General features: G+C 37.9%; 1 protein-coding gene across 1 annotated transcript; it reads right to left on the reverse strand.

Annotated features, from left to right (window-relative positions):
* Positions 1–6162: 6162 nt before the first annotated feature.
* On the reverse strand, positions 6163–15237 carry LOC116169332. Its single transcript, XM_031485405.1, has 9 exons — positions 15095–15237; positions 14860–15048; positions 14643–14809; positions 14436–14593; positions 14214–14383; positions 13971–14164; positions 6705–6834; positions 6474–6653; positions 6163–6421 (listed from the first exon to the last, which is right to left on the reverse strand). Exons 1-9 carry the CDS (start codon positions 15209–15211, stop codon positions 6179–6181), a joined length of 1548 nt encoding a protein of 515 aa, XP_031341265.1. The 5' UTR covers positions 15212–15237; the 3' UTR covers positions 6163–6178.
* Positions 15238–15689: the final 452 nt, after the last annotated feature.

A 15689-nucleotide genomic window follows, 5' to 3' on the forward strand; every position in this document is an offset into this window, starting at 1 on the left:
CAGATTCGCATTCTTTCGCGCGCGATTGGAACGCCACACGTTTAGACCGCGCGAAAAAGCGTAAGTGTAAAGGTACCTTATACCGCGTACTTCAATTTTCCAGACACTAATCACCACCTTTTCTACTCGATGGTTGAACGCCGACTACCTGCACTTTTTACTCCGCATAAAAATTCCCCTCGCACCGTATTAATTGCATTCATATAAAAATGAAACAAAAGCACTTTAAAAATAGAATCTGTCCTTTGCACTTTATATCTAAGTTACATTGTGTAAGAACCATATTTTAGGGTAGTCCTTAATAACGAAAAAGTAAAATGTCAACGCAACCCCTATTTGATAAATGTGGCAAGCTGACTGGTCAAGTATGCGCGATTCTGCACATATGGGTGCAAGGGTCTTAAGGGATCGTGTTAAGGCAGTTAAGTTGCGTACGCGCTCTGGTCACGATCGTATAAGGGATGCTAGGTAGAGCATCGGACGTTAGTGAGTTTGGTGTAATAGCTCTTTATTGTGAGTGTCTCCCACGCGTAGGTGGTGAGTGTCTCCCACGTGTAGGTGGTGAGTGTCTCCCACGTGTAGGTGGTGAGTGTCTCCCACGTGTAGGTGGTGAGTGTGTTGTGCAGGCCATCGTGCTGGTCGTGCTTTGTTGTTGGGCTATGGTAAAACCCCTGGCAGATATCCGGATATATTCCTAGGCTTTTAGAGTGCATTATGTGCATGTGCCTATGACGCGGTCCCGCGGGTAGCTCCCGTTGATTATACCGCTGAGTGATCTACTCGCTCGAGTAGATCATGGTGTCGACCCAATACGAAACATAAAGGCCTCATTGTTAACACAAACAGTTCGGGGGTGAACTCGACCTGGATGTCGTTCCCAGGTAGGGCAATGAGTGACATAGATCGACGTTACTGATCTATTGGCCGAGGGTCCTAGTCAGAGGGCCAAGGCGGGATGTGTATCCTAAATAATACACGTGCGCGCGGCGTAACCCTTTCTCAAATAGGTATGAGCTCCATCTTAACCCTTCAGGAAACCATCTCCAACGACGCATTCAACCCCAATCGCCAACCGGAGTGTTCGGAGATCCAGGAGCGCTTAGTGCCAGTTCGGGGCTAACGCCCCCCGGTGAGTTACTTAATTAATTGGCGAGGATTGCGGTTAAGCAGTCGCGATATTTGTTTACATGACCCTTGAGCGCGGGAGACGACCAGTCAGACTGAATGCTGCCATACCAACCCCTTACGCGTAGATTACAGAGGGACGTTTCTAATGAAAGGTGAGTTTACAGTAGATTTGTCGCATCTTAATAATGAGTTCTGACCAACAATTGGCTCCAATTTAATTAGTGACTTCCCTTGTTGACATATAACATACCCCCCCTCTTACAATTGTAATAAAAAAAAAAGAATGTGTAAATTTGGTTTTAAAAACTCCAACCCATTACATTAGTTGCTGTTTACTTCCCATTAATGTGGTGAATCTGCTAAAAACTTGTAACGCATTACTTTTGTAAGCCCGAAAGTAGGTTCTAAATCCAATCTTGATGGTCCAAGATCCGAGAAGCGCTGTCCAATCGTCAATTCCATTGGTTTCAAACAAGTGAACTTACGCCCTCGCTACCCACTGTTGCTCTATTAAGGTTTCATGTTGTTTTGTTAATACTGGAAATCCGCTATTGTAAATAAACTGTGCATTTCATAATTGTATTTTGAAATAATGCTATTCTTCCGCTCGCACGACGACAGGCGAAACACAAATTTTCGTGGGTTTCGTTTATACAATTAGTTCACTATCATTGGATCATTAGTTAACAAAGGTTTATTGTACGTCGGTAACCAACGAAATCATACCCGTGTTTCTATTGGCTATTTCTTAATGATGTAATGATAGTGAACTAATGAGAATAATTGTATAAATTCGCCATTACATAGAAACAAAGGTTTATTGTACGTCGGTAACCAACGAAATCATACCCGTGTTTCTATTGGCTATTTCTTAATGATGTAATGATAGTGAACTAATGAGAATAATTGTATAAATTCGCCATTACATAGAAAAACGACTGATAGGAGACTATAAACGGAGTAACATGACAGAAAACACTTTAGGGGAGAGTGGGTAGGAATGGGTCACAGGAGGAATGGGTCATTGAGATTTATTTCCTATAAAACGGGTGCATTAGAACGGTTATTGAACAATAGATGGCAGCAGGTGTGAGTAACGTGTTCTAATTGCGTCTCGAGAACAACAGAACGAAAAGTGTAGTGACGGTTTTTTGGATTTTAGAAGTTAAAAGTAAGTTTTCGTGTTCCTATTTGATGTGAAATATTTTCCTTAAGACTTGAGATAGATAATTATCATTTTTTTCCTGAGAGATAGTAACTATAACGTGTTAAATGGCGCGATTAGTTTGTTGTCATCTAACCTTAAAATTGAACTAAATTTGTTCGTATGTTGAAATGTAGATGCAGGAGGAATGGGTCGCCAGGATGCAGGAGGTTTGGGTCTGACCCATTCCTCCTGCTCATTTAAATTACTACTTTATTTACATTAGCTATACTTATTTTCTAGAAATGCCTAGAGTTTGGACCAAAAAGACTGACCGTATAAGGAAAAGGCCAGAAGAAATCAGTGCAGCCATTGAAGAAGTAAGTAGGGGCTCATCATTAAGGGAAGTGTCTAGAAATTACGGGATATCGTTCTCAGCATTACAAAGACACGTGGCAGCATCCAGAAATAAAGAAAACTATGTTCATAAACCAAACCTAACGGTGCGCCAAGTTTTCACTCCAGAGCAAGAAGAGATGTTGGTAAAATATTTACAGAGATGCTCAAAAATGCATTATGGCCTTACTTCCAACGATACTAGAAAATTAGCTTACAAGTATGCTAAAGCATTGGAAATTAACATACCAACAAAATGGGATGAAGAGCAAAAAGGAGGAAGAGAATGGCTATTCGGTTTTCTTAGAAGAAATCCTCGGTTAGGTTTACGGACACCTGAAGCTACTAGCTTATCCAGATCGACTACTTTTAACCAACATAATGTGGGACAATTTCTTAATAACGTGCAAGACGTTTATAGCCGATTTAATTTTACTGCCGATGATATTTGGAATTGCGACGAAACAGGTTTAACTACTGTGCACAAACCTCAGAGAGTACTAGCAGAAAAAGGGTTGAAACAAGTAGGCCAAATTACGTCAGGGGAAAGAGGACAACTGGTAACTATGTGCTGTTTCATAAATGCTTCAGGAAATACAGCACCACCTGCATACATCTTTCCAAGGCAAAGAAATCTTGACATAATTGGTAATTCTGCCCCGCAAGACAGTTTAATCCTGGGACATCCCAGATGACTGGAGATAATTTTGTAAAAGTTTTCGACCACTTTGTCAAACACGCACGATGTTCGAAGGAAAGGCCCCTCGTCTTGTTTTTCGACAACCATGATAGTCATGTGTCAATAGAAATTATCACAGCAGCTCGAAATTCAGGCGTATACCTTATTACTTTCCCTCCACATTCCAGCCACCGACTGCAACCGTTGGATGTTGCAGTGTATGGCACTCTCAAAACTCGCTATAACCAGGCTTGCGATGACTTTATGGCAACTAATCCAGGAAAACCTATTACAATTTACAATATTGGTGCATTATCTCAAAAGGCATTTGTTCAAGCTTTAAACAAAAGCAACATCATAAAAGGCTTCGAAAAAGCTGGAATTTGGCCGTTCAGCAGGGACATATTCTCCGAAGACGACTTTTTAATGGCAGCTGTTACAGATCGCGTATTAGAAACTCCAGATCAACCTGAACCTTCTGCCAGTGCAATAGATCGTGAAAGACCAGTGACACCTCCTTCTGCTACTAGCCGAGTACATGCGACACCGCCTCCTTCTACTACCCAAGAAAATGTGGCATCTCCTGCTTCTACTAGCCAAGTAAGAGCGACACCTCTCCCTTCTACTAATCGAGTAAGTTTATAATTTTGAATTACTTATCTATTCCACATTTTTATTTTAGATACTTTCCCCGGAAGATGTTATTCCATATCCAAAAGCGCCTCCGAGAAAACTTATTAAAGTTGGACGAAAACCAGGACGAACTCGTATATTAACTGACACTCCGGAAAAGGAAGAAATTGAAGAACGTAGTAAAAGGAAAGTAAAGTTCAATTTAATGGAGGGAAAAAAAGAAAATAATCTAAAAAAGATAAAAAGTAAGCATGATAGCAACCGAAAGACAGGCATCTGTATAACAAAGACCGCAGAAAATGAGAGCTCTAGTGATTCAGAATCATTTGAGCCGCAAGATTCCAGCGACAGCGAATTTATTCCTGAGTTACCAGAAAAAGATTTTGATTTTTCGGCTGAAAATGTAGATGTGGACGACTTTCTTGTAGTTAAGTTTTGCACGAAGACCACTCTAGTTTATTATGTGGGGCGTGTGGAAAAGGAATTAGATGAAGAATACGAAATGAATTTCCTTCGTAAAAAGGGGAATGGGTTTATATTCCCACTTGTTCAAGACATATCTTGCATAAAAAAGGAAGATGTTGTGTTAAAACTCCCATCTCCCTTTAAATCGGGTTGTAGCAGTAGACTTTTTTCTGTTCTTTATTTTGACGTCGATCTCACAAGTTTTGAAAAACTTCGGTAAAATTTAAATTTTTTTCGTTTCAATTAACCTAAATAAAATATTCGTTTTATTAACTAATACATCCGGTAAAGACCAACGTTTGTAAGTAACGCATTCCTCCTGCGCCATGACCCAAACCACCTGCAAGCAGGAGGAATGGATCAACACGTGACACTTGGTAATATACTCTGCACTATCTACTAATTTTTAATTTTTTATTTCGGTAAACTGAATATGAAGAGTCCTTTAATGTCAATGCGATCCATGAAAAAGTTGGTTTGCAAAGTTAATCATATGGAAATTAGGGACTATAAAGCCAAAAATGACCCATTCCTACCCACTCTCTCCTATTTATTTATTTGACTTCATTCAAGCACGAATAGGTACAACTGAAAGGGGAAACACGTGAGTCAAAAGACAAGAGGTAAAGGGCATGAGGCGACAAATTTGAGACAACTGGCAATAGATAAAAAAAACGGAAAATTGACACGAGGAGCAAGAGACTAAAGACAACAGAGAAAACTCGAAAGACAAAGACAGACGACATAAGAGTGACGAAGAAGGTACAAAGTTGTTATTTAGTATTTCAGCTTTTACGTAGCAGTCGGCAGCTTCACAGAAAGAAACTCGAATAATCTAAGAAAAAGTATCTGCGCCTAGAATAGCTAACAATGCATAGAGGATACTACAAAAATCATATTTTGCCTCCTATCGATTATAGTAAGCAACTAATAATTGTCGGTATCTTCCTCGCATTATTAGCTAATGAATATTTGCACCGTCAAATTTATACTGAGTCTGAGACTAAACGTGGCGTCGCACATCAGTGGCGTCGTAGATGATCGGGTAAGCTGCAGTTTCGATTACAATATTTTATAGTGAATATGATTGGTTACTCCTGGAACAGATATACACAAACAACAGATTGCTAACCTCATTTAGGTATACTGAAAAGCGCCCTCTATTGAGCAGCATGTACCTTTCCAAACTGTAAAATTACTCTTATGGATGTATCGTATGTATCGCTGCAAAAAAATTAAAGCGAATGAGTAGCTCCATTGTTCAATTAAACAAACGCAGCTCAGCTTACCTACTATCACTGTAATAATATCAATAATGGCCATTTGCATCGACAAATTAGCTTAAGCGTAGCCTAAAATCTATGGCAACGATTATTGCGACGTTGGTTGTCATGGATTATCAGCTAAGCTCGGCTTAAATTTGTCGGTGCAAACCTTAGACACGGAAAGAGGTGCAAACGGCCATGAGAAGCAATTCGAATTGTGCGAACTTTAGCGTTTGAAAATTTTTGCAACGACATGCATAAATTCTTAAGCGTCATTTTACAGTTTGAAGCGGTACATGTTTATACTGCTGCTCAATAGAGGGCACTTTTAAGTATACCTGAATGTGTTAGCAAATTGTTGTTTGTGTATATCTGTGCTCCTACTAATTTACGGGCGAACTATATATAATCACGCAAAAAATAACGCGATTTTTCCAGATAGTAATAGCCAAATTTATAATAATCGCATTAATAGTAATAATAACCAGCGGAAGAGGTGGTCGGTTTTCTTTGCGCCAAAGATTGTATTTGATGCATTCTGGCTTCATAATTTTGCACCGCATTTCTCAACTTCTTAATATTTTGCATGAGAGCAATATTATCAGTCTCGGCTTTTCGCAGAGCTTCCTCATTCACCTGATACATTTGCTCGGTTTGGTTGTTTACGAAATTAATTTGATCGGTAAGTTCACGTCCTCTTTTCGCTTCCTCCTAATCGATCAAAAATTGTCATTCCTGTTTAAAATCATGACACAGTTATTACCTCTACGCTCCTCTGGGTATCGTATAAAGCCGCTCTTAGCTGTTCGTACAAACGCTGCTGTTCAGTTAAATTAGATTCCTTCTTGTCTTTTAAGTTCTGAAGTGCGTCCATTCTGCGTTGATAAGCTTCCTTTACTTTAGCCAAGACAAGAGAAACTTGTTGTGCAAAACGTTCAGCTTCCTAAAAATAACTGAGTGTAGGCTGTAATTGTAACACAAAAAGTGAAAATACTTCAGCCTTTAGGCGTCCTTTTTCTCCTTCTTTGCGAAGCTCCTTTCTCATTTGTGACGATATATTTTCATGCTTTTTTTGCATTCGAATCGCAATGGTCTCTTTTTCATTTGCCAGTAAATCTATAAATCTAAAGAGGGAATTACTGAATTATCACGAAATGGAGTCTAAATCAGCCTAAATCGTATCCTTCGTTATAAGCATTTTTAAAAGACAAAAAAAATTGGACCCTTCTTTAAATAATAAAAAAAGATTCCTTTTTAGCGCATTTCCACAAAAATAAAAAAAAATGCGCTATTGTGGCCACTTTGTCCGTCCGTCCGCTCGTTTTGCGACGCTACTAGTTCTTTATCTTAAGAGCTATTGTTCTACTTTTTTCGCTATTTGGTTCGTTATGGTGTCGAGTCTTGTACCAAGGAAGGATTTTTTTCTGTACCGCTTACAAAAAAAGTTATTGTAAAAAAAAAACAAAAAACCGTTTTTTACATGTTCCATAATTTTACACTTTTGCCGTTTATTAACGATCCTAGAGATCGTTTAAAATTTTGCATTGCTATCTGTCGATTGCCGGTTGGCCTGTCCGTCTGTTCCTTTGTCTGTCTGTCCATCTATCTGTCCGTGTGAACGATAACTTTGTTTAGAAATGTTCAATCGCTTTTACATCTCCGTTAGTTATGAACTGAATTGCATGAAATTCAATATGGGCATAGCTTTAGCCATATAATACGCAATGCCAAAAGTTGAATCGAATCGATTCAAAATCACAGTGCCCTTTTCGCATCTCGACCATTTATAAACCGAATTGCAAACTTTTTTGCTTATAAAAGTACAGTGTGAGCAACAATGATTGAAGCGTGCGTCATCACCGCTTGTTCCTATTAATATCAAAACTACCTTCTTTGTATGAAGTTGTATACGAAAATGACGTTCTGCGCTGTCACAGTGACGTGCGTCTATTCGTATTTCGTATCTTGTATCAAATCAGCATATGCTATGAGCGGCACATTGCCAATTTAGCTGAAGCGGCACGCTTCAATCTTTGTTGCTCACTCTGTATTTGAATGAAATTTGATACATAGGCACTTGGAATAAAGGAAAATCAAAACGCCAATTTCAAAATTTGGTTTTGCGCATGCGCAGTGCCACCTTTTTTATTTATGGAAGCATTTAAATGAAATTTGATACATAGGTGCTTGGAATAAAGGAAAATCTAGCGCCAGTTTCAAAATTTTATTTTGCGCATGCGCAGTGCCAACTTTTTTATATATGGAAGCATTTAAGTGAAATTTGATATTTAGGCGCTTGGAACAAAGGAAAATCTTACATTAGTTTGAAAACTTAGGTTTGCGCATGCGCAGTTCCAACTTTCTTATTTAGAAAAGCATTGAAATGAAATTCTTCTCATAAACTGAACTTGAAGTAGCACGTCAAAAATGGATTGCCCGTGTGCAACGCTATCTTTCATATTTGTGGCCGGATTTTTACGATTTTAACAGAAGTTGCATCTTACAAATGGGAAATGAATACAAGTGGAAATGCGCTTTATGTAAATCGTTTACGATTACTTTTTAACTTGTTTTATATTAAAACATCGGGTGGTGCACGGTAAGTAGGAACATAGGGATTTAACATGGGAAATTAGTTTTATGCAATATCCTACCCTCCTGTACATTTTACAGAAAAAACTGTTGTTCAGAATTAAAAGGTGCATACAAAACCATTGTTACATGTTTTATTAAGCTTTTGGTATACCCGCAAATTTCAACATTTCTGTTATTACTAGCAATTCATAAAACAACACAAGTCATGGCTCTTACTACTATACAGGAATTATATAAAATTTTTAATTTTTTTCGCATAAAAGGATATACTTTTTTTTATAATTTCGTTGTTTATTAAGTCAGGACCAGGAGCTTTTTTGACTTTTTGTTTATATACTGCCTTTGAAATTTCCCTATGAGTAAATTTTTCGAAATTAACATAATTTTGAATTTCCGTTTCCAAATATTTTCTTTTATCTTTTTGTAATTCGGTTGTTTCAATTAAATCATCATCTGTTATTAAATTTGTTACTAATTTTTCTGCTGTTTCTATCCATGTAGTATCATATTTAATTGTGGAAGGTATATTTTCTCTTTTCATTTTATTTAATTTATAAATTGCACCCCGAGGTTCTTCATTTCCGTGTTTAGTTACAAAATCTTTTAAATGATTATTTTTAACTTTTCTAATTAGTGATGTATAAATTTTAAGTTCATTTTTATATTTTAATTTTAATTCAAATTTTTTATCCATATTATTATTAGTCTGATATAATTTTCCAATTCTCATCACTTCTTTTCTTTTATTTGTTAAATTTTCATTCCACCAAAAATTATATCTTTTTTTACTGTATTTGATTTTAGGTATTAATTCATTGCATATGTTTTGAATATTGTTTGTCAATTTAAGAATATTTTCTTCAATATCATTTATATTTTCTATTTTTATTTTTTCATTAAAGTAATTATCACTTGATAATCTTTGAAATAATTTCCAATTTGCTTTTTTTATTGAATATCTGTTTTTATTCTTTTCTGCAATAATTTTTTCTTGTTTGCCGAAATTTATATCAAATGTAATAGCATTATGAATATTAACTGTCCTATGTATGTATATGGATTGTTAGGTTTATTTGATATTATAAGATTATTTTCTGCTATGAATTGTTCCATTTTTTCTCCACAGTTAAAATTTCGTTCAAATTGCTGCATTAATAAGAAAGTTGCGTTTTGCGACTGCGCCGCCTCGCCTCGCATATGTACCCAAATCACCATCGATTCTAGAATGTGGACGAGTAATATAAGAGACCAATGTAAAAACCCTGCGTCGTTCTAACCCGCAGTCTCCATATAAACGCCAAAATATGACGAAAGTGCATTTCGAAGACATTGGGGCGGAGGGGAAGAGTAAAACCCTAATGTAGTTGCCATCCAGTCTCACGCATTTTATAGAACCGTTGACACATTGCTCGGTTTCGCCTCGCACATTGAAACGCAAAAGAAGGTATAGCTCGGCTTCGGCGGTTGCGCCGCCTTGCCTCGCGCATGTACCGAAATCGCCATCGGATCTAGAATGTGGATAAGCAATATGGTAGACCAATGTCAAAAACCGCATCGTTCTAACTGTTCTAACCCTCGACGTTCCCGAATAAAGGCCAAAATATGAAAAAAGTGCCTCCTATATGCAATTAGGAGGTGGGGGGGGGGGGGAGTTTCGGTAGATTAACGTAACGTAAAACCCTAATGTAGATGCTACCCAGATTGTATAGAATCGGTTGACATGTTGCTCGGCTTCGCCTCGCACATTGAGACACAAGAGAAAAGACATCGCTCGGCTTCGGTCGCATTTGACCGATCGTAGGTTTTTCCTAGGTCGTCTCGTTTGCGCGCCGCGAGGGATAAAGCGGAGCGACGTCGATGAGGGCAAACTTTGCCCTCCGCCCCGAACGGCCCATAGTTTTCGGACGGGACCCCGTACGTTTTACGCGGGCCAGTCGGGGGGCTATCGATTAAGTGCGTGTCGAGGGGGTGAAGGAGGGCTACTTTTCGAGCAATTCCGCCCCCTTTCAAACCAGGGGGGAGGCGCTAACTTCCGCGATCGGCTGCATATTTTACACATGGTGCCTCAAAAGTATGGAATAATGGGTCTGCAGGTTTAACAGTTTGTGTTATATTATGGTTATGAAATTTGTTTCAAATGAGAATTGCTTGAAATTTTTACACATTTTGGCACACAGCTAAATATTTCATGATGACGTCATTTGGAATTATGAAGTCACCCTGTATTTTATTGATAATTTACATCCCTCTGAATAATACCTACCTTTTAAAATGATAGGTTTAAAAGTGTAAAGTTAACGTTTTTCGAGATGCAAATATTATTTCTGATGCATCTAGCTTTTACTTGTACACAAAATGGCAACTTTTAACGTAGGGTGTACATCTGAGGTCATGCGACCTTGGAAATAATGTTTATTTGTTACTCAGTTGTAAACGTTGATTAACAAGACAAAACGCAAACGGGTAAACGGCATGTTTAAACGCTACTGACTTGTAAAACTGACAGCAGACCTGTAAAAATTTTACAAGTTAGTAATCTAGTAATTTCATTGGCCAGAATTAATGCGAAGTCTCTGTTACATGGATCACATGATATTTTAGACATTTCTTCAAGATCAATTTAAGAACTAATTATTTACGTTTACAAATGAGTAACAAATAAAATATTGTACATTATACGCCAGGTAATAGTTTTTACTGGCTCTAGGAGATGACAGGCTCGCCTGACGGCTCGCCAGTCAACTTCTCCTATCGCCAGTAAAAACTCACTTACCTGGCTAATAATGTAAAATACTATTGTATCTAAAAACCTTGGAGTATGAAATATTCTGTTACATTGACAATGCTGTTCAAATTTTTACAAGCGCTACACTACAGTCGGTTTTCCACCAAAAAGGAGCGAAGATATGAACAAAGCAGGGGCGGCGCGACAATAGGACATTATGTAAGTACCAAGGGTTTTTTTAAAAACACTTTCACGGTGAGTATAACGTTCCAAGTGGCTCAAAACCACGCAGAAATCTGTACACATTTTTGTTAGAACCGTAACCATTCATTTATTTATAGGAACCACAGGGAAATTGAATGAACACTACATCCCTCAAATAGGCAGTTCCCAAACTCTCTGTGGAGTGAAGAGGATACCCTTGTAATACAACTTTAACTAAAAGCAGGTTTCATTTTTATTTTCGTACCTATATAAAGACGATTGTGCAGAAATGAACAATTTAAATCGTTGAAGAAACTGTGGGATAATTCTTACTAAGGGACTAAGCGATCGTATGGATGAATTTCAAAGTAGTATAGGGGCCACCTGAGCCAGACAGTCCCATGGCGCGCCACATCTGCGCTATAGCACAGATCTACACATACACAGATTGCTAACTTTATGCAATTTTTGGGAAACAAATTTAGATATACTTAAAAGCGCCCTCTATTGCGGAGCAGTACAAACATGTACCGTTTAAAACTGTAATATGACGCTTATGGATTTATGCATTAGATGTCGCTGTAAAAAATGTAAAGCGGTAAAGTGTGCATAATTCGAATTCGTTATTCGTTATTAATTATGGCTCAGCGTACCTCCTATCATACCATATCACTGTAATAATACGAATATTAAGGAATTCGAATTGTGCAAACTTTAGCGCTTTAATTTTGTTTCAGCGACATCTAACGCATAAATCCATAAGCGTCATATTACAGTTTTAAACGATACATGTTTATACTGCTCCACAATAGAGGGCGCTTTTAAGTATACCTAAATTTGTTTCCAAAAAAATGCATAAGGTTAGCAATCTGTGTATGTGTAGATCTGTGGCTATAGTGAGGTTTGTCCCTTTGCGGCTACATACATGAGACGTATGGCGATAGCTATTTTTACTCTGTAAATGCGTGCTAGTAAGTAGTTTTAATTTTTGTTTTATTTTTTATTAAATAGTGTAAATATGTATTTAAATTATAGAAATGAATAATAATTAATTTTTCTCATCTTATCTTATTGTTTACATTAAAAGTGTGCGGGTCCCCTATACACTTAGCAACTACTTTGCTTTCAGAGAAGGTTGAGATGTAATGCAAATTACAATATTCGACATTGGTGATGAGATTCGTGCGTACTGCATCAATTCAACACTTCAATGCACTGCACCTATTGGAAAGTTTTCTTTGGGGTTAGGGCAACAACTGAATGCCGTTGTGCAATGTTTCTGTCCAATATATTACTCAGGTAAGTTAATAATCTATTTCTTTTAACGTTAGGTCATTGACCTCGGATAACCTTGACATTGTAATTTGACACCTCAAAAAATGCGATTATTGTTTTGGGTGACCTTGAAAATGTACTTTGTCAATTCGACCGAAAAAAAATAGAGTCATTGACCTTCGATGATAAAAAAAATGGAAGCAATTATTACAATGTATTTTCGACTACCTATCATGTTGATTCGAGGACATTTGACAAATTTAATGACGAGTTACGGACATTCCTTTCTGCAAGTAAACTTGCTACCGAATTTCTATTTATACACTTGCTAATTTGCTTGTTCAAGTTGGAACAACAAAATGGCTCCATGTGTGTGGTTGCTATTGCTATTGCAACAACATTAATCAACGACATAAGTTCTAAGAGAACAAAAGAAAACGAAGAGAATGGATAAAACGTAGGGAATACTATAAATGCAAATACTTTAAAAACGGTTAAAGCAAATGTCAATATAATATTATATATTTTTAAAATCAGACAGGAAAGTTCTATTCAATTTTTGGAAAATATACGGGGCGAGGCGTTTCATTAAAAATTTACAAAATTTGCATTTTTTTACTATTTACTACTTTACTAATATACAGGGTGATTCCTATAGTACCTGCCACCGTTTGGGAGCGTATAGGGGGTGCCCAGGGGAGTATTTTGATATAGGACACTTGGGGTCGGAAATCTAAAATAAGGGCGCCAGAACCAAATTTATCTTCTGGAATTTCACGCCTGTATGTAGGCAACCCAACCGACCGACGTTTCGCGCGGAGCGATGCAGAGCGAGTTAGCGCGAGGTAGCGACATGGGAGGGAAGGAGGGAAAACGACAGTCAAAAGCAATAACGTTTACAAGTGTTCAACGTGGCCACCGTTGTTCTCAATGCACTTCCTACATCTAGCCAACTATTATTATACTATTGCCATAGTGTTTATTCACTTGATACGCGTCGTTGCAGACGGGATTTCGTGGGTTTAAACAAAATTCTGATCAAGTGTCAGCCACACATCGCCGCCTGAGATCGCTCCGTGTGCACCGCCGGCCGGTTGGGTTGCCTACCTACAGGCGCGAAATTCCAGAAGGTAAATTTGGCTCTGGCACCCTTATTTTAGATTTCCGACCCCAAGTGTCCTATATCAAAATACTCCCCTACGCACCACCTACACGCTCCCAAACGGTGGCAGGTACTATAGGAATCACCCTGTATGATAAAACCCACAACTTTTGTATTTAAAGTTTTTGTCTATTTGTTATAATAAACGCGCCACACACTATCTAAATATACCGAATAACCCCGTACATATTCTTGATTTCAATAATTCCCATCCCAATTTTTTTATTGGTGAGGTTAAAATGAGGCTGACTTTAGTGTGCTAATTCACCATCATACACCTTATCATCACCTGTACTAACTTGTTAATTAAATTATGTGGATAATTGCTGAACAAGCTCTCCATCAACTTTCTGTTTGGATATTTGTTAATAGCCTGTTCCCACATAGTCGCCGGAAGCTCGACTACATCTTCGGGTTGCAAAGACACATCAAAAAATGAAAGCGGCATGGTTCTTTGCTCTATTTCGTCAAGTACTTCTTCTCGTTGAGCGGTCTGTGTAGAAGAAGATAATTGATATGTCACCAGAAAAAATAACACGAACCTTCTGCCTTCTAGCAAACACTCGGTCGTGAAGTAAAAGTAACAGTTCAGTGCGTCTTTGTTTATCGTCCATCGCGGCATATGTGTCATATTTCTGTTTTCGTTTTAAATCTTCGATAAGCTGATCGATAAGTACGTTTATGGTATCATTTTGTTGCGGTGGCACTTCCTCTAAACCACCAAGGGAGGTAAAGAAAAAGAACGTTAGTGAGTTCATACTTGCCATTAAGTTCACTATTAATATTCTGAAGAAGCGCTTCGTAATACGAAAGAACCTTTTCTCTTTCAACGGGATCTTTGCGTCGCAAAAGAATTCGTTCCATCTCCGACATTGGAGGTACGTATTCGGGAAATTTTTCTTCCATGACTCGGTCGAACACCCTAGAAGGAACCGAGATTGAATGAGTATTTTCAGTAACTATTAATGTACCCCTCGCCGCCGCCCAACCATTTCGGTTCCGCTTCTGCTAAAGTTACAGCTAAATAAGCAAATGCCCCTTCACCACCAGGAAGAGTTCGAGTAGCTAGATAGGTACGTCCATCGCGCGGATCATCTAAATCTGGAGCATCTGCCACTTCTTTTAACCAACCCGGCTCCTATAATTTAACTAGCAGTTTACGTCATTATTTAAATCTGTTTAGCATACGGCAAGATTGGAAGATAGATGTTCGAACGCTTGCATTGCATCAGAAATGTCAACTTCATTGGGATTCCCTAAAAATGGTCCGGCTAGCTTTCCATCTTGCATGCATAAGATCAGATTCGACAAATAAATATTGCGACCACGTTTTTTGTCAGCAGTAATAGGAGATCCGCACAATTTTTTCAGCCAAATCTACAAAATAGTAGATGATATTACGCACCTATCAATTTACATTTACATTGCAATGTGCTAATTCCGCTTCGTCCTTAAAGTTCTTAAGGTATTCGTTTATAAATCCCAAGTAGAATAGGAAATCTTGGTCTAATTTATTTTCGATACTTTTTTCTGTGTCCATTTTTGTGACATAAATTTAAAATTTTACTTGGCACTACGTTTCCATAGTATTCATATCTTTAAATCCGGGTTTACTTTTTACAAGCGTATCGGTGGTTCTGCATTTTATTTATTTTTAGCGCATTTTTGATTCTCAAAAAGGAGCTTCACTAATTGTCGGCTGTTCTGGCGCCTTTTATAAATCGATCGAGATTTCGACAACGGAATATCGTAGAACTATCGGGTTTTTCGCATTATATTTGTACTATCGTGTTATTCCTGCATCGCTAGTCTGAAAGCCGAAAGGAATTCTTGAAGTTGATAATTTATAAATTTCCTTTAAATGTGTTAAATAAAGAAAATAAGGAAATCGATATATTATATGACAGAAGAGACGCTTAATGCACTGGTGGTGTGGTGAACGCCATCCACTTTTCTTGTGTAACGCACAGCATGCTACAGTGACAATGGTTGTATTTTTGTTCAATAGGCTTAGCTAA

The sequence above is a fragment of the Photinus pyralis genome, unplaced genomic scaffold, assembly GCF_008802855.1.
Source record: "Photinus pyralis isolate 1611_PpyrPB1 unplaced genomic scaffold, Ppyr1.3 Ppyr1.4_LG4, whole genome shotgun sequence".
NCBI classification, from domain to species: domain Eukaryota; kingdom Metazoa; phylum Arthropoda; class Insecta; order Coleoptera; family Lampyridae; genus Photinus; species Photinus pyralis.

Bases quoted from the DNA above. Each gene is read 5' to 3' on its own strand.
- LOC116169332 (XM_031485405.1), bottom strand. From the start codon at position 15,211: ATGGACACAGAAAAAAGTATCGAAAATAAATTAGACCAAGATTTCCTA. The intron at 14,810-14,859 runs GTATGCTAAACA...GTTAAATTATAG, and splicing joins ATCTATCTTCCAATCTTGCC to GAGCCGGGTTGGTTAAAAGA. The intron at 6,422-6,473 runs GTAATAACTGTG...TTGATCGATTAG, and splicing joins ATACCCAGAGGAGCGTAGAG to GAGGAAGCGAAAAGAGGACG.